At 59.6% G+C, this 24,061-nt stretch overlaps 2 protein-coding genes across 4 annotated transcripts in view; one reads left to right on the top strand and one right to left on the bottom strand.

The window, feature by feature from the left end:
* THAP4 (THAP domain containing 4) overlaps positions 1-10,630 on the top strand; it is a 30,383-nt gene extending 19,753 nt beyond the window's left edge. For both annotated transcript variants that reach the window (XM_037161485.2, XM_037161486.2), the window contains 4 exons: positions 2,520-2,679; positions 4,822-4,931; positions 5,666-5,769; positions 10,344-10,630. In XM_037161485.2, coding sequence (XP_037017380.2) covers positions 2,520-2,679; positions 4,822-4,931; positions 5,666-5,769; positions 10,344-10,463 — 494 coding nt within the window. In that variant the 3' untranslated portion in view covers positions 10,464-10,630. The remainder of the gene's footprint in view (positions 1-2,519; positions 2,680-4,821; positions 4,932-5,665; positions 5,770-10,343) is intronic.
* A 6,147-nt stretch (positions 10,631-16,777) lies between these two features.
* BOK (BCL2 family apoptosis regulator BOK) lies at positions 16,778-22,967 on the bottom strand. Of its 2 annotated transcripts, none has more exons than XM_037161460.2 (5): positions 22,720-22,967; positions 21,988-22,239; positions 19,623-19,751; positions 17,895-18,058; positions 16,778-17,355 (listed from the first exon to the last, which is right to left on the bottom strand). In XM_037161460.2, the coding sequence occupies exons 2-5, from the start codon at positions 22,208-22,210 to the stop codon at positions 17,230-17,232; spliced, it is 642 nt and encodes a 213-aa protein (XP_037017355.1). In that variant the 5' UTR covers positions 22,211-22,239; positions 22,720-22,967; the 3' UTR covers positions 16,778-17,229. The 2 variants fall into 2 exon arrangements, with proteins under 2 accessions (XP_037017355.1, XP_053511271.1); XM_053655296.1 differs by lacking the exon at positions 22,720-22,967 and adding an exon at positions 22,431-22,701.
* Positions 22,968-24,061: the final 1,094 nt, after the last annotated feature.

Below are 24,061 nucleotides of genomic sequence, written 5' to 3'. Positions count from 1 at the left end.
GCCCGCGCAGCTGGGGCGTCCGCCCCCCGGGCTCCAGGCCTGCGCTTGTGTTGCTGAGGATTGTGTTCGGGACTTACACTCTGACTCCTTCCGCCGTCACTTCTCGTCTGTTGGCGAAGTCTGCCTTCTAGTCACATCCTCAGGGACAGTGCACAGAAACGGGGCCCCTGAGGCTGGAGACTGTCCATGACACAAGGTCACGTGTAACTTAGAATTTTCTGAGGGCCACCCCAAAAACGGGGAGAGAAGCAGGTGAAACGACCGTTACTAACGTACTGTTTACCCCAGGGTCATCGTTTCCACGCGCAGCCCAGCAACACCTCACACTGTGAAGGTGTTTGGGGTCCTTCTGGGACTGGGTTTTGGAACACCGAGTGCTGCACACCTGAAGCCTCGGGACTGGCCGTGTTTCCAGTGCTCACATGTGTGTACCCAGGAAAGGCGTGGTAGCTGTGGGATCCGCAGCTCACTTTCTGTTCCTGCATCTTGCTACCAGAGTGCCAGGATGGTAGCAGGGTCTTCTGCCGTGGAAGTCCCTGTGGACTCTGTCAGGCCCTGTCCTGACGTTCTGTGCGTGGGGCAGGCCGACGCGGCTGCGCTCCTCAGCCCAGCACTTTCTAGGTCCTGGGCACATTGGTGAGTGTCCGTGCCAGACAGCCAGCCCTCTGCTGTCTGGGCAGCCCCGTTTATTTGTCCATCCCGTGAAGGGCTTTGGGCTGCTTTCCACGCTTGGCCCGCTGCCGTAACCTGTGTGCAGTGCTGTGTGTGGACATGTGTTTTCGGGTCTCAGGTGGGCTTGGTGCGGGGTCCTGGCTCCTGCTCAGCCTGGGGGTCCACCCAGGATTCTTCCCACCATGGGCTCTGACCGCCGCTCCGCACTGCGCAGGCCCTGACCGCAGGAAGCCAGAGGTTTGCCGAGAGTGGGGTGGCGCCGCCGCACTGAGCCTGACAGGAGTCTGCCCGGTCAAGACCCCCGAGGTGCCATCACTCCGTCTGCAAGATGGTGGTCCCTGTTTACTCTGAAGAGCCCGGACTTGCACCGTCCTGCTGCCTGGCGCTACTGTCGGAGGGTCAGGCTTCAGACCACCCATCTCCTCTGTCTGGCATGTCAACTGGAGGCGACCTGCCTTCTCAGTTGTTCAGGCTATAAACGCCCAGTCACCTCCCTCCCACCCTCCCAAGTTCTACACCCGCTGCCCCCCGCCCACTGCCCTCCCCCACCAGGTGCTTCCTGCGGCTGCACCCGCTCTGCTCTGCCAGTCTGCTAGTCTCAGCCCCGCTCAGGCCTCTGAAGGGCTCTGTTTGCCGCTCAGAGTCGAGGCCAGAGCCCTCCCCAGCCAGGCTTGCTGGCCCAGTCCCACCCCTGTGCCTGCCTGCTGGTCCACTCTCCTTGGGGGCAGCCTCTGCACACTCCTTGGGGGGTCTGGCCTTGCCCACCAGCCCCCACTTTCCTTTCTGGCTTATCACCTACAGTACAGTAAATCCTGCCTCTTTCCCTTAGTTCTTTCATGCGTGGAGGGTCTCCCCTCACTGGAAGGTGTGGACACAGGGTGGACAGCAGCCTTTGTCTCTTATAGCTTTGGGGCTGGCGCTCTCTGCCTCCTGGGGGTGAGTGGATGGATGGAGGGTGAAGACAGCGGGCCGCTCACAGACGCGGGCAGCAGCGTCTGCTGGACGGGACTCTCCGTTGTGAGGCTTGGGTGCTTTCCCTGCATCAAAGACTCTAACTGACATCCCAGTTCAGATTTTTTTTAAATATTTTATTTATTTATTTTTAGAGAGAGGGGAAGGGAAGGAGAAAGAGAGAAACATCAATGTGTGGTTGCCTTTCATGTGTCCCCCACTGGGGACTTGGCCTGCAACCCAGGCATGTGCCCTGACTGGGAATCAAACCAGTGACCCTTTGCTTCACAGGCCCGAGCTCACCAGTTCAGATTCTTGTTGTCTGATTATGAATGTTTTATCAGCCGCCCCTCGCTCACCCCCTGCAGGTGATCCTCAAAGGCAGCATTGAAGTGGGGAGCGAGTAGGGGAGGAAGGGCTCTCACCCCCACTCTGCCCAGGCCACCGCCCTGCCCCGTGTGGCCCTGGGGCTGCCACGAGCCTGGCCACACAGCCTCCTCCTCAGTCCCTGTTGTTTCAGCGGAGGTGGGACACTGCCCACCTCTGGAGCCCTTCCCCCTGGGCATTATTCTCCCAGACTGCTTCCTATTTACAGCCAGAGGTTGTGTCATTTCAGAGGCCGAGATGCTCCCAGAGCTCCTGTCCCTTCCATGTCTCGTTCTCCCTTCTGTACGGGGACTACCACGTTCTCTCAGTTTGCAAGACAGCATCTGCTCATCGTTGGGCCTTTTTCTCTCTTCTTGACAGGTGGCTGGTGGCCCGTTCACCATCTGCGGGCTCCGCCGTATGGCAGCGTGTGCCCGTGGGGTGTGTCTTCACACAAAGCTCAGCAGGGCTCCGTCGGCAGGAGACCAGTGGACATGGAGCCCCTGACTGTCTCTCCCGTTTGTCCTCAGAGCCCCCCAAGATGAACCCGGTGGTGAAGCCGCTGTCCTGGATGCTGGGCACCTGGCTGTCGGACCCACCAGGCGCCGGCACCTTCCCGACGCTGCAGCCCTTCCAGTACCTGGAGGAGGTGCACATCTCCCACGTGGGCCAGCCTGTGCTCAACTTCTCGTGAGTGCGCGCGGGCCTCCAGAGGGCGGCAGTGGGACGGGTGTGTCCCGGAGGCTCCCTCCTCCGCCACTGAACCCCAGCCGGACACACGCTGGGCAGAAGGGGACCGCCCAGCTCACCTGTGTGTGGGATGGTGCCCGGCCGGCAAGACCGAGGCCCGTTTCCCCAAACACAGAGGTGAGGGCTCATGCCCAGCTTCCTCCCTCACCCCAAAATCACTGAAAAGGAGGCGGCTTGGCTTTCTCGTAGACACACCCCCGAGCTAGTCGAGGTCTCCAAGGGGCTGTCAGTGTGGTGCTCAGACTCTCACTGGACAACAAAGCCACAGGCGTCTGAGGCCACAGCTGCGTGGGCATCGCCCCTGCTCACAGCGGGAGAGGACACGGGGCAGGGGGCTGAGAGTGTTTTTACCTCTAGTTACAGAAGTAACACTCAGTTTTTAGTTAAAACCAAAAGGACATATGTAAAACCAAAAGTAAAACTCTCTCCTCCCCCATCCGCACGCATGAGTTACACATTAAAAATACCGTTAAATGAACCCGAGGCTGTCTGTGTCACGTCTGGTGATTTCAGAAGAATTTAGAAGATCGTGCTTTAAAAAGCACTGTCTTGCTCTGGCCCAGTAGCTCAGTTGGTTGGGCGCCGTCCCACACACCGAGGTGCTGCAGATCCGACCCTCGTCAGGGCCGGTCCCGGGGAAGACCGCTCGGTGTTCTTCTCATCGAATCCCCTCGCCCCCACTCCCTCTAAAGTCAATAAACAAATCCTTGGGGAAGGTGTTTGTTGTTTTTTTTTTAATTTTTAGAGAGGGGAAAGGAGGAGAAAGAGTGGGAGAGAAACATCAGTGTGTGGCTGCCTCTTGCACACCCCATATGGGGGCCTGGCCCGCAACCCAGGCCTGTGCCCTGACCAGGAACCGAACTGGCGACCCTTTGGTTCGCAGCCCGCGCTCAGTCCACTGAGCTACACCAGCCAGGGCAAGTTTTGTTTTTTTGTTTTGTTTAATTTTATCTCCTGCATTTTTGTCATCTCCATTTTTTTTATCCCCGCCTGAGGATATGTTTATTGATTTTAGAGAAAGTGGAGGGGAAAAGAGAGAGAATCGTCTGTGTGAGACAGAAACATTGATTGGTTACCTCCTCCACATGCTCCAACCAGGGATTGGACCTGCGCCCTTTGGAATGTGGGTGACACCGCAGCCGATGAAGCCGCCCGGCCGGGGCTCTCGTATCACTCTTTACTGAGTGGATCAGGGCAGAGCAATATTCTGTGCATAACACAGACGGAGGCAGTTCTGGATAACACAAAATAACCCACCACGTAAAGCGTTCTTTTTAAACAGAGGGTACAACCTGGGGGGAATTTTGTGACTAGCCTTAAAACTAGAATGTGGCAGGAAGTATACATTTTGGTAAATGCAATGGTGTTGTTAGGGTATGACCTTGAGCACATTTCTCATCGGGAGTCATGGCAGAGAGAGGGCCTGGGCCGAGGCCACCAGCGCTGACCTGTCAGGCGTGACCTGGTTAGGGGTGGACTCCAGCGGCTGCTTATAGTGCTGTGGATCCTGGGAGGGTCTGAGGCCGGTCAGCATGGCTGCCTTTCACCACCATGAGCTCGCATCACGGCGTGGGCGGATTGACAAGAAGCTAAGTCCTGACTCAGGGCCTGTTCTGTTTCCTTCCTTGGGGGTGAGTGGGGGCTCTGAGGTGAGATGGTAGCTCACAGGAGGGCAGGCCCGGTGTCGGGGTGGGGTTTTACCTGCCAGTGCCAAGGCCTGAAGCATGTCCGGTAGGGGCTGGCAGGGCCTCAGGAGGGGCCCTGAGTAGTAAGGGACAGGCCGCTGTCCTACAGACCCAGACAAGCCTGGCAGAGCGGCTTGTGGTGGGGAGGTTCCAGGGAGTGTGTCCAGGTGCCGGTGGAAGCCCCAACCCACCTGGTGGTTACAGCCTGTGCACACGGTTGCCCGTGTCCAGTAGTGTTGTTTGAACACTGTCTGTCTCCATGAGCACGAGAGGCGCGTTCCCTTGTGCTCAGCGGGGGCCTTGTAAAGTGAGGGGCGGCCACAAAGCCTGCGCTGGAGGCCTTGCGCCCCCGCACTCACGGCTGTGCACCCTGCCCTCTCCCCCGGTCCCCGTGCAGATTCAACGCCTTCCACCCAGACACACGGAAGCCTATGCACAGGGAGTGTGGCTTCATCCGGCTGGAGCCCGACACCAACAAGGTGGCCTTCGTCAGTGCCCAGAACACAGGTACTCGCTACTGGCTGGCCAGGTGCCCCTGATGAGGCAGCCTTCGCCCACACACTCTCTCGGTCACTCCGGGGTCCCTGCTTGCTGTTCCTGGGGGTGCCTTTCAGGGTGGGAGCTGTCAGGTCAGGTGCATTGGGGCCAGCAGGTATAGTCCCCAGGAGGTGGGGGTGCTGTGGGAGTGTCCTGTGAGGATGGGCTGACTTATTTCTGCCCGAGTTCCTCTGGGGACAGCAGCTCCCAGCTCCCACCCCTGTGCTGCACGCGGGAGTTTTCTGTGGGGGAGAGCTAGAAAGGGCGGCTCACTGGCCCAGGTGAGTCTCACTCCCTGGAAGCAGGTGGATGATCAGGACCCGCCCAATCGGATCAGGAGTGGAGCTGCCCAGGGCGTCGGTGGGCTGGAAGTCAGAGGGCACCAGAGGGATATCCATTCCCCTGGCCACTCCTCCCTCCACTCAGACCCCAGGGACCTGCTGTGTGGGGGGCAGGGGCTTGGAGTCAGAGTATCTCTGACTCTGCAGGGCCACCGCTGTGGGTCACCTCCCCCAGGTATAAGAGGGCTTGTGTCTTTTCCCTCTGAATACCCAGGAGGGTCGCTGCAGGGAAGGGGGCCTTGTGGCCTTCATGGCTGCAGAGGCCAGCTCTGATGTACCTAGGGTGCAAAGGTGGTCGCAGGAGTGGAGCCACCGAGAGCCCAGGTCAGACCGAGGTGGCCTGACAGACAGACCCCCTTGCAGGCATCGTCGAGGTGGAGGAAGGCGAGGTGAACGGGCAGGAGCTACGCATCGCATCCCACTCCATCGCCAGGATCTCCTTCGCCAAGGAGCCCCACGTGCAACAGGTGAGCCCTTAACGCAGCCAGTCCTCCGAGACACTGTGCCACAGCACGCTTGTCCTTGGCAACAGGTCACTTGGCTGGCCTCCAGTCACTTCACTCACTTCCCTTATGCAACTGGCGCCCCTCTAGCTGTTGCCCGGGCGCCTGTTCCTGGAGAGGGTGGGCTTGCGTATGTTGTGGGACAGCGCCGGCCCTTTAAATGGACTCTTCTGAGAGACCGCAGTTTCTTCTGCCCCCCAACCTCCACCGGTTTTTACAGCCAGAAGTTACAAAGCTTTACTTTCCTGGTGCTGGAACCCTGGGCTGTGCAGTCTGGCCTGGGGCTGGCACCACTCGCTTCTCCAGGTGTCCCCGACTTCTGTCCACCACACGTGCATGTGGGATCACGTCACTACTTCCCTGCTGTGTCCTCCACCCCTCCTACCTGACTGGGTTAATGTGGCTTCTGTAAATGTTTGGTTGTCAGACTTCCATACCGTTTGGTTTTCTGGCAGTTCTAGGTGTTTTCTGTTTTGGGGTTGGTTGTGATCCTTCTTATGGTTGTGCAAAGAGGTGAAGCATGTCTGCCCACACCTCCATCTTGACCAGAAGTCTTATTTGTGTTTTAAATTTAACTCATGAGTGAGAGGGAACTGTTGGTATTTCTTGTTCTGTGTACGTGATGTTCAAAGTCATTGCCTATTTCTCTATGGGCTTTCATTTTCTTGCCGGTTTATGGGAGCTATTACAATAGACTACTGGGTAGTAATCTATTGTCAGCTGTACATGTGACAGTTGTTTCCCTATTTGGTGGCTTATGTGTGTGCCACCCACAAAGTGTAAGCTCTTCAGTAGCTGCCCCTGGGGGTCTTGGCCTTTGGGGTGTGTGGTTCATGCTCAGGGATGCGTTTTGTCCAACAGCATCAGATGCTGTTCCTCTGTTGTCTTGTGCTGGGGGAGCTTTTCCCCTTCAGATCTGTTTTCACAGGATGCGACGCGTGTCTCTGACTCTCCCCAGATGGGTGACCAGTGGCCCCACAGGTTTGACACGTTGCGCCCGACAAGCCACATCCCCAGAAATAGAGGGAGTGTCCTGTTCCTTTTCATCTACTTCTTCATTAAAAATGTAAAACCATCTAAAAATTTAAGGTTATCATACCCGTGTGTTCCACTTTTATGTCTAGGGAAGTTCTTGATCCTTTTCTCTAAATTTCCCGTGTTAATTCTTAAGCATCTCCTCATCTGGATGAACTGCCGACTGAGCTTGTCCAGGAGCCCAGAGTGCATGTCGGGACTGTGTGAACACACGAGTTAATGGGGAGCATTGGCATCTCTCCACTGGTGGTGGCACCGGCCGCGTGGGCAGTGTCGCATGGTTCCGGGTCTTGTTTGGCGTGTTGTTTGGTAGATACCAACGTTTATTTCTTTGGTAAGGTAAAGCCTTAGGGCTGTGTGGTTTTTGTTGCTATGTGTGTAAAATGTTTCCATCTCATCTTCTGATTGGCTGGCGGTGGTTATGGGAAAACTTCTGGTTTCTGTGTTTTCCGTGTGTGTCTGTGGACTTGGCCATGCCTGCTAGTTTCTGTCTACTGTGTCTCTCTGCGGCACCCCAGGAGCCAGTGCCACGGTCATGTGGTGCTGCCATGTCTCCACGCTATAGGGTGACCCGTCTGAGTCTGGCTCGCTTTGCTCAGCGGAACACCCTCCAGCATCATGCCTGCCGTGTCGCCTGTGTCCGAACCTCCTTCCTCTCCGAGGCCGAGGCAGGCTCCCTCGTGTGCAGGGACCACACTGCTCATCCGTCCGTCCCTCCGTCCGTCTGTGGACACTGGGTGCCTCCGTGTTGTCGCTGTTGTTTCTGATGCTGCTGTGAAGGAGGGCGAGCAGGTGGCCCGTGCAGACCCTGGTTTCCGCTCCTCTGGTCTGTGTCCAGGAGCGGAATTGCTGGGCCGTCTGGCGGTTCTGTTGAATTTTTAGGGCCGTCCGTCCCGGGTTCCGCAGCAGCCGCCCCATTGTCCATTCCAGTCGCTGTGCGCAGGGTCCCTGCATCCTTGCGGGCAGTGGGTGTTTTCTGGGGTGTGGATGGCAGCCACCCCAATAGGTGAGGTGGTCTCATTGGGCAAGGTTTGCGTTTCCTGGGTGGTCAGTGCTGGGCGCACCTTGTCCTGGGCAGGGGGCCAGTCGTGTGTCCTCTGTGGGGCGGCGTCCGCCCCGGTCCTCGGCCCGCGTTTGAATGAGGCTGTTTTTTGCTGTTGTGAGAGTTTTTTGTGTATTCTGGAATTAATTTTATGATTGGCAAGTATTTTATCTCATTCTGTCTGCTGCCTTTTGTCCTCGTTGACAGTGCCTTCGGACGCACACGTTTAAAAATATTCACGAAGGCCCGGCGCGTCTGTCTCTTCCGTGGCTGGCTCTGTGTTTGGAATTACAGCTGAGGGGGTGTCACCAGGTCCATGGCAGATGGAGCTTTTGTCCCATGTTTTCTCCTGAGAGCTTTTAAATTCAAGTCTCTGATCTGTTTTTAGTTACTTCTTTGTGCTGTCAGATGAGAGTCCAGCTTCGTTCTGCCTGCGAGTCTGCTGGCTTCCCAGCACCATGTGTTGAAAAGACTGTCCTTCCCCATTGAATGGTCTCGACCCCCTTGATGCAAACCAGTCAGGCCCGCCAGGAATGCCTTAAAAATAAGGATCGTCTCCATCTGATTACACAGCAGAGCCAGCCTGGGGTCCTGAGTGCAGAACGGGAGCTGGAGGGCCGAGGGCCTGCAGCCTGAACAGCCCTCGGTCTCTCGCTGCCACCGCAGGTCAGAGAGTCGCCTGTCTTCCTCAGCCACGTTGGGCCTGCGCTGCCAGCCGTGGCTGGGTCCCTGTGGCCACAGCCTTCCAGTCATTGCTCGTCGCAGTTTTTAAACACTGTGTTGATTGCTCCGCCCAGGAATCTCAGAAATGCCCTGTTGTTAATATATTGAAGCCACACTTGAAGCAAACTACCTGCTCATCACTCATACCAAGTTCTCGCCCTTGAACGTGCCAGTGAGTCCCAGGTGTTGGGGGACAGGGGATGACCTTCCTGGGCTTCCAGAGGCTCGGAGCTGCGCTTCCTGAGGTTTGGGGCCCCTCTGTGGGGCCTCTGCAGAGCGTGGGCTCACAGCAGCTGGAGCGGGCTCTGCCCTGCAGTCGGCAAGGCCAGCTTGGGCTTCCAGTCCCCCTATTGGAACGAGGACCACCAGCCTGTGGCTCTGGGGGACCCTGGAGGACCTGATGCCCACAGTTCCTCTAGACCCCACAGGGCTGCTGGCCACACCAGAGGCCGTGGGCACGCGGAGGCCTGCTGAGCCTCAGCCATGCAGTGTACATCTGCCCCAGCTTTAAACATTTCCAGATAACTCCAGTTCGAAGAGGAGAATAGCATGAGAAAGTTTGAGAGGCTACAGAGCCCCAAGGACCTGACAGGCGGCCCTTGGAGAGGCTGGGCATGGTGGTGAGCAAGCCACTTCAGCAGCCGACCGTCCTCCCAGGGATGAGGGGACAGCCCTCCAGAGGCCACTCCCTGAGTGCACACCTGGGGTGGTGGACACAGGGCAGCCCTGCCCCACTCTTCCCAGCATGGCCTCGTTCCTGGGACCTGGGCAGAGGCCTCAGGGTCTCTGCCATAGTGACCTCTCCCCACTGTCTCCCTGTCTTACTCACCTGCTTCTTACTGCCTAGTTGCTTATTCTGGAACAAGATGGCTGACTTGGGTGTTCACAGGTTTTGGCCCAGTGGGTGGAACTGAAGGCTGAGGGGCAGGCGCCCTGGGGTTCCTGGGCAAACACGCATGTGGTGCATCCAGAAGCTGCTCCAGCAGTGCAGGCAGGGCGCGACTTGGCAGCTGACGGAGCCCTGCCAGGTCTCTCCCCTGCACCCCCTTCTCTCCGGGACCGCAGTCCTTGCAGCCTGGGTGACTCTCTGGGCCTCTTAGTCGACCATCTAAACTCAGGCTTTTTCTCTCCTGGGGTCAGTTACAAAGCGGTTGGCTGCAGCCCAAAGCAACACTCCTACTGCATGTGCTTCTGCAGCCCCCAGAAAGTTTCGGGGTGTTGGAAAGAGTGCCGGGCCGAGCCATCCCAGCCGCTGTGGCGCTTCCTCGCTCCTTTCGCAGATGCCCCAGGCTTTCTCACGGCACCCGCTGCGGGCGTCCTCACGGCAGACTGCCACCACCGTTGGTCCCCCCAGCCCCGCTGTGGAGTCTTCCAAGAACCCGTGCGACATTAGCTGTAGAGTGACGTGGGAAGGTCCCCTCTTGTCCGATAAGAGTGTGATTTACAGAAAGAAGAAGGTAGCTTCTTAATACCCTGAGATGGGGAGGACAGAGTCACGCAGAGTCACCGTGCATCTGTTGGTCTTCTGGGCACAGCCAGGGGGCAGGGAGAGGCGCAGTCAGGGCTCCTGGCACCTGGGTCTTGGCCCGAGTCACAGCTCTGTGGGCAGAGTGTCTGTCATTGGGCTCACTGCTAAGGTGACTCTGCTGGAACACTTGGCCTGTGGCAGGACCTCAAGCCTTTGTTGAATCCTTAGAAGATAAAACTAAGGTGTTTGTATTTGTTTTGTTCTGCTCAGATTACCCGAAAATTCAGGCTGAATTCTGAAGGCAAACTTGAACAGACGGTCTCCATGGCAACCACTACCCAGCCCATGACTCAGCATCTTCACATCACCTACAAGAAGGTGACCCCATGACCCAGAGCAGAGCTTCCTCCCGGCCGTGTGTGTCGTGGTGCGACCCCAGCCCCTCACAGACGCCGTAGCAGCAGGTGTGGGTGTGGCCGCAGGTCCCGTGGGCTCCAGGGTGTTGCCCATGTCCCTGTAACAGCATAGAAAAACCAAATAAAAGGCCTTTATTTTTATGGCTGAGCATTTTGATGTTACCATGTGTGCAGACTGTCTGTCTCCTCTGCTGGGGACTGTTTTCCAGAGTCTTCTGAAAACACTAAGAAGGGGTGACTTTTCCTCTCTCTTCTTCTTGCATTTTTGACAAGATCTGAAACACAAACCTTAGGTAGAGTGGTCACTGACAGGCAGAAGACAAAGACGTGACAGAAAGGGTTGCCTGACGTGATTTCTGAGGAGCTGAAGGGGCCCAGGGACCCCGTTTCTGTAGGACCAAGGATGAGGTGAGAGGATAGCTGTGACCTCAGCATCAGTGACACTGTTTTGCTCTCTGCTGTCAACTGCGAGTTTGCAGACGTGCAGGGACCCTGTCGGCTGCCCTTACCCTGTCAGCCTTTCCAGCCCAGTGGTCCCTCTGTTCTTCCCCCTTCTTTTTGCTGGAGTATTTTTAAGCAAATTCCAGACATAAAGTCATTTACCCCTCAGTGCTTCAGTCAGATTTAAAAACAAAGCCTTTTATTTTCTCAGTACATGAGGGTGTCAGAAGCCACACTGGGGACACGGGCCTGATGTGGAAGGAGGCGCTCACACTGCAGGGGGGCCTGTCCGGGAACAAAGGCCTCGGCGGAGGGCCCCTGGCAGCTCCAGGGGACACTCTGGTGCTGGGGCGCAAGACCGCTCGTGCTGGGCCCCCCCCCCGCAGCAGATCAGGGACAGGACACCCTGGGACGGTTGGCCCTGAGCCACAGCCCCTCCCACCTGCAAAACCGGACAAGGACGCGCCTCGAAAAGGTGGTGGCGGGACAGGCACAGGTGGATGTCCCCGCCACAAAGGAGAGATGGCAGGAGTCAACAGGTCCTGAGCAGGACCAAAACCACAAGCTGCAGGACAGCCCTCTCTGGGGGAGGTCCCTTCTGGCCACGCGCATACCAGGGCCTCTGCCTGCCTGGGGTCGCCCTCACAGGGGCGCTCTGTGGCAGCCTCCCCGGTGCAGAGCCTGGGTTTCTGCCTGGGTCGTGCGCCCCGGGGCCCCCGTGACTCGTGCACATGCCGCCAGTGTGCGTGCACATGGCCCCCAATAGGGGGCTCTGGGGGGTGGGGCAGGCGCTTTTGCTCCGGACTGTTGAGAGGGTGGCCGTGCTCTGAAGTGCCTCCCGTCACCTCCTGGTCTCACTGTGGCCCCAGCTTCACTGAGGTGACCGGCCAGTACTCATCTGATCCCGACAAGCTTCCTCACTGCTGTCAAAGTCAGTAGGCTGAGAGAATTTTCTAGATTTCTAAGGTCTGCTTCCTTTTGGATGAACGATCCTGCGGGTCATTGCTCTGCCCTTGCTTGGTCTTGTGCGTGTCCGAGAGAAATCGGGCTGCTCCTTCAGCTCAGCTCAGAAATCTGCTGCCAGAGACTCAGCTTCCTGCCTCACAGGTCCCCCCGTCCACGGGCCCAAGGACACTGGAGCCCAGCGCTGCGCCACTTCTTAGCACTGTCGCCCTCCCTCTGGCTGCCCAGAGCCTGGCCCGCGTTGCCGTCCGAGATGTCATCAGAATGGCCTTTACCGTCCCGGGTCTCCAGCACATGCTCCCGGCAGCTCAGGGTTCTCTAACAGACGCAGGCTTTTCCTCTGGGCACCAGAATCGCCCGGGACTGTCTCCTTGTGCGATGTAGGCTTTCTGTGGCATGTACCTCAAAACTCTTCCCACCCGAATCCCCCGGCATCAGTGCCAAAGCCACTTCCATACCTTAGATGTGTGTGACAGCAGCGCCCCACTTTCCAGTAACAGCTTCCGGCGCCATCCGTCCAAGACAGAAACACCACAGGCAGCCGAGGGCTCACAAACAACAAACTGACTTCTCAGAGCCCAGGAGGCGGAGAAGCCCAAGCTCGTGGCACCACCCGCCCTCTGAGCTGGTCTTTGCACACCCTCACTGCCCTGCAGTGTGGTGGGGCACTTGCTGGGGTGTGTTGCAGGGCACCAGTTGGTCTCAAGTGTGGAGCCGTTCACCCCAGCTCCTCACACCAGCATCTGGGGGCATAGGAGGTCAAGGTATGAATCTGGGGAAACACGTTCAGACCACAGCACAGGGGACCTGGAGGCTGGAAGGACCTGGGAGCGGCGAGGAAGCCCCACCCCTGCACCCGCCCCTCTCTACCAGCCCCCGCGTCCCACCCCTGCACTGAGCTGCAAGGCACACTGGGAGGGCAGCACCCAAAGCAGAACCAGCAACTGACTAGCCATCTGGTGGTCCTCTTCCCCCCAACTCCTGCCGTGGACAAGTCAGGAAGCTGGTCCCTCCTCCTGGGGTGCATCCCCAGGTTCACTGAGTTTCCCGTCCTGACATGTGCCCTGACCCCTCTGTTTCCTGTGGTCTGGAAGCTGGATGGAAAGTTCCAGTCAGACACAGTCCCTGAAGCTACCCGTCCTCACAGCCTGCTTGCCTCCCTTTGCTAAAGCTCAAGTTCACAGACTTGGATGGGGACAGCCTTTCCCGTGAAAGCTTTGCCCGCACGGTGCCTCCACTCTCGTCGGGCTGGGTCTCTCCGGAGAACTTCCCTGCACCCGTCAGGCTGAGTCTGGTTTCCCTGAAATGTTCGCAACAGAAAGCCAGCCAAAAAGCGAAACTTTGAATTGTCCATGAAAGAAACACTTGAATGTGTAAGAAGCCCTAATAAGAATGTGAGCCAACACTCATGACACACCCAGAGGTGAGATCTCAACGGACTGAAAGGAGGCTGCAGGAACAGGGCTTCCACAGTTGTGCTCACATATTTAGCCTCAAAGGAAGAGATCTGAGGAGGGTCACCGAAGTCCTGGGGCAGAGGGAGGAGGCCGGGCGGCGCCAGGCCCGGAGGGCGAGGAGAGGGGGAGGGCTGCCCTTGGAGGTGCGGGTGGCTGACACTGAGCAGCAGTGAGCAGGGACTGCATGCAGCAACAAGACGGGCTTCCGCGTGGGCCTGCTCTGAGGTCTGGAAGTGAAAGTCATGCTCCCCAGATGCCACCCCAGATGCAGGAGAGCAGCGGTGGACAGGGCTCGCTCGGGGAAGACAGACCTGCCACTGCGGGAGCTGTGGGCCTGGGATGCACCGCCACGGTGACCCGCCCAGGCGGGGCCTCCTGGGTGGCTTCTGTCACTCACGGGGCTCGTCGGGTCCCCACGGCCCCCTCTTCCCTGTGACCGTCAACTGTTAGATGTCCAGCCCTGGAGCTGGCCCTTCCATCCCACACCACCCTTCAGCTCCCTGCTGCTCCTAGGACCCGGGACCTGGGCACATTTGGTGGAATTCTGGTCCTGTGCAGCCTGTTCCTCTCTCACAGATGGGGGTGGGGGGTGCTCCAGTGCACTCACATCTGGCCTTACAGAGCGCCCCCAGTCACCCCCAGTCGCCCCCAGTCACCCCCAGTGGCGATGGCTCTGAGCTCCAGCATCACCACTGCCCGAGCCTGCTTTTTACGTTGGGATGGGGCTCTGAGGCCACAGGCAGCTGCTCTGCTGGGGCTGCCAGTCCTTCTCCGCGGACAGAGCCCAAAAGTCATCTCATAACCGACTACTGTCCCAAGCCATGTGGGTTAAGGTGAGGGGTCACGGCCCTCCCCCGGGGGCAGACACACTTCTGAAGGAAAAAAAAATGTGTGTGTCCAGTTTCCCATTTGAATTTTAAGATCATAATTTTTTTACTTAAATTTTTTTCATTGTACATCTTTTAAGATGAAAACCTGGGTTCTTTAGAATGTTAAGGTTATTTGCTTTACTCCACAGGACACAATTATTTCAGGTTAATGACAGTCTTATTAACAGTAACATTATTGATTAAAGTTTGACTATTTGTACTGTTTGTGTGCCTTTCTCATTAAGGACGTGGTTATTGAAATAGTACTGGGGATAACCAGCTTCTGCATGGACAAGCTCATTCCCTTCAACTTGTACAAATGGAGTGTTCTCTCAGATCAGCTTGGCTTGTGGGAAGCGCCCCACGGAACTGCATGCAAAGGCACGTTCTGCCCGGGCCGTGCCCAGGTCCGTGCGGGGTGTCCCCTGGAAGCCGCCACCTCGCACCCACCCAGCAGGCCGCCTCCTGCCGAGCGTGCATTCTGTCCACTCTTGTGCTCACAGAACGTCACGGCGGAGAGGCCGGTTCTGCACTTCTGCTTGTGTGTCTTCGGGATGGATGTTCAGAAGGGAGACTGGCCACCACAGGGTAAAAGTGCACCTGTCGTGCCCCTTGGGATGCGGGCTGCTGCCTGCTCCCCGCCCCCAGCGGTCTGTTGTCGCACCTGGACTTGGGCCAGTCTGGTCCACAAGCCATGGGGTCTTGGGCTAAGTCTGGTTTCCATTTCTTTTCTATTGTCTTTTTCTCCCGGACTTTTTGGAGCTGCTTAGCTCTTTTGAATTAGAAATATCAATCCTAATATTATTCCTAATTTAGATGATAATTTTTATTGAGATAAAACGCAGTTATGACAGTTTGTCATTTTTAAGTACCCAAATATATACAGTGCAGTGTCGTATTTCGTGTGTTCAGTGTCGTGCAGCCATTACCGGTCCACTTCCCGAGCCCTCCGTCAACCAAAAGGAAGCCCCGCCCCCTCGGCCCGCTGGTGCCGCCCAAGTCGGTTGGAGCGTCGTCCCTACGCCACAGGGTTGGGGGTCTGATTCCAGGTCAGGGCCGGTGCCTAGGTGACGGGACCGGTCCTGCCCGTGGCGCAGGCCAACCGCGTTTCCCCGCCTCCCTTCCCCTCTCTCAGCTTATCCACGAGTGAGGATAAAAATAACAATAAAAATAAGGAAAACCCTGAACCCACCCGTTAGACAGTAAATGTTATAAATCCTCTTCCCAGTATATATTCTGCCTTTTATTGTTCCTGGATTTTAAATCTTATTTGGGAAGGTTTTGCCCACTCCTTAGTTCCAAAGAAATTCACTCATTTTGTTGTTTCGTGTTTTTATATGTAGCTCTTTGGTGCTTTTTGAATTTGTCTGGTGTACCGTTGGATGTATGGTCCTGACTTAGTTTTTTTCGAGTGGCTCACGGAGTGTCCGTGTGTGGTGACAAGCCCACCCGTGTCCCACTGCCACCGTCCTCAACGTGCGGTGCTCTCGGGTCAGGCCTGGTCCTGGACATCGTGCCCCTGCTTGTCTGCAGCGGCCTGGGGCCTGGTGCTGACGGTTGGTCGGTCCAGGCATCTCGTCCCAAACCCTTCCTCGTTCCTCTTCTTCGTATGGGTTTTTCCAGCTGTTTTTGCTTTTTCGGTTCTCTCCCGTGAACTTTAGCTTGTTTAGATCCAGGAAAATGAATCCTGGTATTTTTGGAAGGATCACACGGAATGTCTGGACTTCTGGGAACCATCTCCCATGCAGGTTTTCCCATCTCGGAGCTGGCCCTGCTGCTCGTCCCGACTTCTCCCCCTGGACGGCTTCACATTCTCGTCTGGTTCACACTTCGAACTTGATGCTGCTGCTGCTGTTGAAATGGGGCGTGTCCCCTGTGGTACCTTCTTCCTGTGTGCACGTGCTCATGCCCCACTGCTCTTCAGGGTGTTTGGGGTCTGGCACACCCCTTCGTACGCTGGAAATACCTAAGCACTTGATCCAAGAGGATGGGCTGCCCCCATTTCTCCATCCCTTTCTCCCCACCTGCCACCCCTCGCACTGTGAGAACCCTGGGAAGGGGTGGCCAGCAGAGGCTGGGAGGACCCCTGTGGGGCCAGGAGTGGGTGATGGGAGGGCTGAGGGGAGCTGCACCATGAGGACCCTTGCTTCACCCAGAAGCTACATGGGAGGCAGGGCTCGACCTTGGAGGTTGTCTGGCTCGGTCTTGCCTCATACAGACAGGGAAACGGAGGCCACGTCACAGTCCTCTGTGCTGTGCTCCTGTGGCCTGACCTGGAGTCGGATGGGCTGCAGGAACAGACAGACCAGAGCTGGGCTCGTGGCGGAGGGGCAGCCTATGCGGAGAGAACGGGCTGTCGCCCAAGCAAAGGGATAGGAATGGCCAGGATGGACAGGCACCCGGCTCACTCACCTGTGCCAGCGTGCGTGAGTGTGTGCGCCTGGGAGTGTAAATGTGCACTCCTGCTGTGGCTCCCAGGAGCTGAGGGCAGACAATGACGGATGTGCCCGCCTCCAGTCTGGTCCCAGCAGTGGCACCAGGAACCCAGGTGGTCGCCCTCAGTGGCCGTTACACTTTATTGGACTCAGACACACACCCTGTCCTTGTTGGTCAGGGCCGGTGCCCTCCCAGGTCCTTGTGCCACCCAGGACTCGGCCACAGGCAAGGACACTGTCCCAGCGACGGCCTGTGAGCCTGTGCCGGTCTCTGGGGCCAGTGAGGCTTCACGGCTCCTCTGGCCTCGGCAGGCCCAGCCGCCTCCTGGCTCAGGTCCTGACATGGTCCCCCTTTTCGGACGGGACCCTGGCATCCAATGGGGGCTTGGTGCTCCCAGCTGCCTTCCTTTGGGCCTGGGAGGCAGCCCAGACCTTGTGGGGTGCATGGGGCAGGGGCACGGGGCGGCGCTGCCGGCCAGCTCCGGGCATTCCTGAGGGCCTGGGTGAGCACAGGAGGGACTCAGGGGGAGGAGGGCGGTCCTTCAGCCGAGGGCCGAAGGGTCCAGGACCGGGGCTCATCTGTCGGACAGCAGCACGAAGAAGGCAGCCTTCAGGAAGCGGCCGAAGCCGCAGAGTGCGGCCACGAGCCAGTGGGAGCGGAAGCCCGGTTCGCTGCTGACCACGCACTTGAGGACGTCGGTCTGGAGAGAGGAGGGACAGTTAGCAGTGCTGGGCAGCTGAGGCCCAGCATCTTCCACCCCTGGCAGGAGTTGACAGGACGCATGCAGCCACTCAGGGAAGGTCTCAGGGCAGCACAGAGGCCTCAGGGTCTTTGCAGGGGGGTCGGAGTGGGGCACACCCCTCGGCTTCAGCCACAGCAGAGGACTGAGCTCGGCGCTGCTGCCAGAAGCCCCACACACTCTTCCCACCCCCACCTTTCGGGGAAGACGGATCTCCTCTGGTGGAGATGGCCCTACGGGGCCAGCAGCCCCCACGGTCTGGCTGGGCAGGGTGGGCAGCTGGGGGCATGAAGACAGTGTTGGGGCAGGACTGACACCATGGCTCAGTGGGTGCAGGAGCCGGTGGGGAGGGCAGGGCAGGGCTGGGGCTCAGGGCCCCTGGTCTTTGGTTCCAGAGTTGCTGGCGATACAGGGCGGGGCGGGAGGGGCGGGACCTAGCAGCTTACCCCTCTGCCCACTCTGGCCCCGCCCACTCTGGCCCCGCCCCCAGCCCCACTCACCCATCCGCCCTGTCTGCGCAGCCAGGTCGCCAGGGTCTTGCGCACGAACTCCCCCAGGCAGTCGACCAGGGCGTGGACCAAGGCCGGCTGCGCCTGCCGCACACAGTCCGCGGCCAGCCCGGCGGCCACCAAGTACAGGGACACCACCTTGCCCCACGTGATGCCTGCGGGAGGGAGGGGACACCGTTCAGCAGCCACCGCCCAAACCACTCCCATCCAACTCGGGGTCACGGCAGGAGACTAAGCCTCCTCCTCTGCTTCCAGAGGGGGGGGGCAAAACTCATGGGGCCGTGCCGCCCGAATCTCCCCCTGAGCAGGGTGCCCGGCCGTCACCTGCAGTAGATCAGCCCTGCCCGCCCTCAGGGGTGGCTCTCAGGCAGAGATTTCTGGGGCCTCCACCACACACCTGCGCACCTGCCCAGCTCCCAGCTCCGGGAGGAGGCGGTTGGCCAGAAGGAGACTGGGGGGCTGACTGACTCGGAGCTGGACACAGTGCACAGTTAGCAGCTTCCAGGTGCCGCTGCCCAGCTGTCTGTCCCCTCCGCTGCCCTGTGGGGCAGCAGGACATTCCACAGCATAAAGGGCCTACCGAGACCCCCCAGCTGCAGGCGGCCACTGCAGAGCTGGGAGGAGCCACCCACATGGTACGAATTCCCCTTGGTACATCAAAAGACTTCCTAATCTAGACCGATGAGGAAAAAGTAAAACCTTTCCAAAGAAACGAGCACAGAACAGGAACGGCTGATTCACAAAGGGGAGAAATAGAAACAATACATTAGACATGAAAAACGCGCCCTGAAAACCAAACGGCATGCTGAGACGGGACACAGGTGGGCACCCCAAACGGCTCCAGGAGCCTCAGGGAGCTGCCCCTCCTCACTGACAGGACAGCCACCCGAGAAAAAACAGGAGGCCGAGTGAGCCTCTTCGGGCCCCTTGCCAGGCAGCCCTGCCACGGTGGGCACAGGCGCCTCTCCGCCCGTCCCCCCGCTGGGCAGGCGGGGGCGGCCTCTCTGTCCTGGTCCTCGGCCGCGGTGCCTGCACACGCACGATGCCAGGCCGCTGCCTCCCTGTGCACCCCCGGTCACCAGGAGGCCAGGGCTGCCTTCTCGCAGATGGATTTCCTTTTAAAGCCTCGGGCTCATAAACCAGCTGCCTGACGGCCCGGAGACACACACAGGCGGCCACCCACACGCCAGCATCAGGCCTGGGGACGTGGGAGTCCAGGAACTGCCACGGGCAGGCATCAGCCAGGACACCGCCTACCACCTCCTCCACAAGGGGCCGGAGGGTCACAGCCCCTCCCCCCAGGCCTCTCCAGGACCTGGGCCAGCACCGGCAGAGCGTTCTGGAGGAGCCCACCTCAGCCCCTGCCCACACAGGCACCCCCTCAGGACGTCTTTGCCATGGCAACTTCTGCCCCAGGCGGGCAGTGCTGGCCCACTGGGTGGTGGCCGTGCAGAAGGCTGGATTCTACAGCTCGCAGCCCTGTGTCCTGCCACCGCACTGGCCACGACCAAGAGGCCTCCTGACACAGGCCCTGCTCTGTCCCCCATTGTCTGTGGGTGAGGAGCCCGAGCCCCACAGGCCACGTGCAGGACGCCCAGCCCCACTCTGGCCATCAGCCACTGTCCAACCAGGACCACAGGAGGCTCTGTGCCAGCTGCCCGGCACACCCCCAGCATGCCACGGGACCGTGGACGCCCCGGAGTGGACACCCGGACCTACCTGCAACGAAGATCTGGGCGGCCACAGCCAGAAAGGCTTCAGTCACTGCGCTCTCAGACTGCAGGGAGAGGCTCAGCTGGCGGGCCACGTTGCGATAGATGCTGGGCCGAATCAGCTCCAGCTCGTCCCCTGCAGGCACAGGGCAGGTCAGAGGGGCCCACGCCTGCCTGACCCCAGCCCCGGTCCCACAGGCCTGGGACCAGCCCACTGCACAGCCCCACCACCCCAGCTGGCTTGCAGACCCTGCCTGCACTAACTGGCCTATAACCTGACCCCACCTGACCCGCCATGGTCCCTGAGGACAAGGAGACCAGAGAGGTGTGGTGGGCACCCCCAGACCTGCCTCTGCTCCCCGCCCCTCATGACGAGGGCGCCCTCCCACCCAGGGGCAAGCCGGCTGGGCCGGTGGGGCGGGAATCCCGGGAGCAGCCTGGGCCGTGCCTGATGGGTGACTCACGGCCCACAGCGAGCTGCCCGGGCGGCAGGCGGACGGGGAAGGCGGCCAGACCCAACATGGGCAGGACTGCAACCCACAGGGGTGGGCAACCCTGGCCGCAGCCTCGCTCACGCCCCAGCACTGCTTGGTGACAGAGTGACGTAGCCGTTGTCTCGGGTCCTGGCACTGCCCAGGCTCCAACCTGTGCCCTGTGCCAAGAGGGTGTGTGCACAGGGCGGCCACCCTGAGGGGACAGGCCCTGTCACGGGCCCTGCCAGAGGCCTGTGCTCCCTGCGGTGCCCTGGCAGTAAGGGCTTGGTGTCCCCCAGCCCTGCCACCTCTCCAGCCAAAGCAAGCAGGGAAATGCCGACTGGACAGTCCTGGCTGATAAGGGCGCCTGCGGCATCCCCGGGGCCAGCTGTGACCCGGAGCAGAGCGGAACTGAGGCGCGGCAGCGGGGTGCTGAGGGGGCCTGGAAATTCCCAGGGCTGGCCTGGCTGTTCCCACACAGACCTCGGGGGCTGCTGGGGACTGGCCCCGAGAGACTGACCGGGACGTGACCTGCTTCTTCCTGTGCGTGCTGTCCCCGGAGCCGGTTGTCTGCTGAGCAGGGGCTGGGCCGGGCTGGGGGCAGGGCGGCAGCACCAAGGCAGGGGACCAGAACTCCACGCTCGCTCTGGCAACCCAGGCCGCCTCCCTCCGGGGACCCTCGGCAACTGGCAGGGGCTGAACCTGGCCAGGCTGGGCCCTGGGAAAGGGCCTTGAGGGCCTGAGTTCTGAGAGGGCCAGTGCAGCTGCCCAGGCCCAGGCCAGAAGTGTTGGGGCTCTCATGTGGAGCGGAGGACTGAGGGGACAGACGCAGACCCATCAGGGACATCGGGCCCAGAGAGGAGGCGGCCCCAGGCCCCTGGTCACTTACTAGATGGAGCCTAGGGCCGGGCACAGAGCAGGCCAGGGTAGGCGGGCTTCCTTCTCCAGAAGGTGCCCCCCGGCGCCACCCCCACAGCCCAGCCGGAAGGAACAGCCATGGGCAGCTGACCTCGTGGGCACCCAGGGGCCCCGAACCACTGGCCGACCCCCAAACCCCAGTGCTCTCACACCCGGGAGCCTCCTCCTCCCTCTCCCGCATCCCTAAGGCGTCTGTGTCCATCACTCACACTCCCGGGGGCCACGCAGCACAGGGAGAAGCAGGCCCGGTGCCAGCCTCTCCCCGCACTCGGCCTGGACTGGACAGCTCAGGGCCCATCTGGTGCCTGCCCCCAGGACCACTAAGGCCCCCCGTCCCCATGGGGAGCTGGGCTGGCAGACCAGGCTGAGGGGTCCAGACCCCGGAGGAGGTGGAGACAGTTCTGGGCCGTGTGTGACCTCAGGAACAGGTCGGCACACCAGCCCTGTGGTGGTGTCCTGAGCACCCAGTTCTGCCAGGGGGCTCTGGGAGGCCCCCAAATCAAGAGGAAAGAGCAGCGGGGGTAGGATTTCAGCCAGTAATGGAAAGGGCCTATTTTCCAAAATAAACATCGGGGCACGTGGTCCGACAAAGGATTTTGTGTCCAGCTGGGTACAAGGGTCACTCTAGAAATTCAGCCACCACCACATTATTCTTCCCACAGCTTTCCGTCTGTTGTAGCCAGCGTGTTTGAAATCTGGGCTGAGCAGGCCAGTCTCCAGCGCTACACACAGGACTAGGAGGGAGGCGGGGTAGCTCTGCTTGGGTGGCCTGCCTTGCACTTCTGGCTCGCCCCCAGCTAGGCCCCTCTCTGCCCCACAGGGAGCCCGAGACCCGAAGTAGGGGTGCTAGCCAGGTCACCCTTGTACAGGCCGGAGCTGAGACAGCCAGACAGCCGTACCCTAAGGCGCAGCAGGGCCTGCCCAGCCGACCGGCTCAGGAGGGGCAGTCTGGGGACCCCGCCCTCCGGTGCCCACACTCACCCAAGCGCAGCAGCACGGTGCACACCTCTGCCAGGCGGCCGCCTGGGGCGGGAGGGACGCGCTCGGGCGCGCTCCAAACTAGGCCGGCGCGCAGCAGCCGCGCGTGCACGAACTCCCGGCCAAGCGCCTTAGCCTGAGCCACCAGCTCCTTGTCGGTGGGCGAGCGGTCAAAGGCGTCCATGATCTCCGCGGCGAAAACCGAGGAGCGCCGCAGCACCTCCATTGCAGGGACGCGGGCGAGGGGCGCCGCACCTGCGGGCAGACAGCGCTCAGCCTGGTCTACCCCGCCTCCCCGCCTGGCTGGCAGACGAGGAGATCGCGTCCGCGCGCCAAGCTGGGGCGCACGGAGAGACCGGGCCAGGCGCGGCTTCGGGGAAGGGCCGCGGCCAGCTGCGGACAACCATACGTTTATGTGACCCAAGTCTTTAGAAGCACGGAGTTACCTTCTTTTCGATTCTGGATTAAGTAACAAAGATCCCGCGCGGCTGCCCGGGAAGGAGTGTCGGGAAATAACGACTTGCCCTGGACCCGCCGTGCCCGCGCTCGAAGACGGGTGCGCGGAGGCGCGGGCGAGGGGCACAGCCCAATCTACTCCGAGCCAGCGGGGACCCTGGCCCGGCCCCACATTTCTGCGCCGCGACCTCCGCGCCGCGCGGTCCTCGGTGTTGGCCCCCCGCCAAGCCGTTCCCATGGCGCGGCTGCCAAGGGAGGGACGCCGGGCGCCCCGCTCACCTCTCCCGCCGCATGTCGCGGGCGCCGGGGCCGGGAAGGAGTTCTGGCTTCAGGATCTGCTCGCCGCCGTCTGCGCCGATCTCGATCCCTCGATTCAGATCCACGAGGACGCGCGCCCTGTGATCGTCTGCGCCCGGCGGCACCTCGAAGCGCGCGGGCTCCTCGGGCTCCGGCGGCGCCGTCGGGGGGCGCGGGGTGACTCTCCACTGGGGAGAGGCGAGGCTTGGGGCTTCGCCTTCTAAGGAAAAGGCAACCCCGGGGCGGAGCCGCGCCGGAGCTTCCCGCCGCCTCCCCGCCTCCCGGCTTAAGGAGGTCCGAGCGAGTTCCCGGTGTGCAGGGAGGGAAGCCCGGGCAAGCAGACCAGGACCTAGCCGGAGCAGCAGCCGCCTGGGTGCACACCCGGCTGCATCTTCTTACTGATTCCAAGAGGTTCCTTATATATTCTGAACGTGCGTTCCTCGTCTGATGCGTGGTTTGTGTCAGAGACGCGTCCACGCATTTGCATTGTGCCGAAGAGATTGTCAATACTCTCTGCCACTCTGTGGCCACTATTGCTGATAACCAACAGGAGTTACTGTCAGCCAATTTATCCGTCTTTTCTCTTACGGTTAGTGTTTTTCACATTGATATTCTGTGTTTTCTTTAGAAGTGTGATGGGCTCTTTTAGAAGTGTCTAGCATTCACGTGGGAATGGCCCACAGATGAAGTCCTGTGAGTGGTGTGGGAGGCGGGGCTTGGAGTCCCGGCACCCAGCACCACTCGTTGAAAAGACCGTCATTTTCCCACTGAATTGGAGAAGAGTCCCCATCGCAGGTCAAGTGATGCGCACGTGAGGACCTGCTCCAGACTCTTTTGTCCACTGGTCATGTCTCTACCCTTGAACCAACACAGCACAGTCAAGCAACAGGGCTGACCAGCTGGCCCCAACCCACACCTACGCAGCCAGAAGGACGCATATTCTTTCCCTACGTGCATAGGATGTCCAGCAAAATGAGCCACATCCTGGGCCGTAATGTTGCAACACATTTCAAAGGATTAAAATCATACAAGTGTGTTCTCTCTGAGTTCATTTAAAATGCAACGACGAGGAACAACTATAAAGGACACACAGACAAAACCGGGGGGCGTTGGGATCAGGGGAGGGAGGTGGGGATGGCTGGGGCGCGGGGGAGTGGTGGGGAGAAAAGGCAGACAACTGTACCTGGACAACAATAAAAGACAAACAAATAAAAATAAAACACAGTAACAGTAGAACTACTAGAAAGCCTCCAAGTAAACATCACACTTGTAAATAATCAATGGGTATGTTAGGAAGCCACAAGGGAAGTTGTAAAGTATCTTC

This window comes from Artibeus jamaicensis, unplaced genomic scaffold (genome assembly GCF_021234435.1).
Source record: "Artibeus jamaicensis isolate MK-2021 breed Jamaican fruit bat unplaced genomic scaffold, CSHL_Jam_final contig_944, whole genome shotgun sequence".
In the NCBI taxonomy this organism is placed as follows: domain Eukaryota; kingdom Metazoa; phylum Chordata; class Mammalia; order Chiroptera; family Phyllostomidae; genus Artibeus; species Artibeus jamaicensis.
This window is presented reverse-complemented; position numbering and strand designations above follow the sequence as displayed.

Bases quoted from the DNA above. Each gene is read 5' to 3' on its own strand.
- BOK (XM_037161460.2), bottom strand. From the start codon at position 22,210: ATGGAGGTGCTGCGGCGCTCCTCGGTTTTCGCCGCGGAGATCATGGAC. The intron at 18,059-19,622 runs GTAGGTCCGGGT...TCCCTCCCGCAG, and splicing joins CGCCCAGATCTTCGTTGCAG to GCATCACGTGGGGCAAGGTG. The intron at 17,356-17,894 runs GTGAGTGGGGCT...TCCTCTCTCCAG, and splicing joins TGCGCAGACAGGGCGGATGG to ACCGACGTCCTCAAGTGCGT.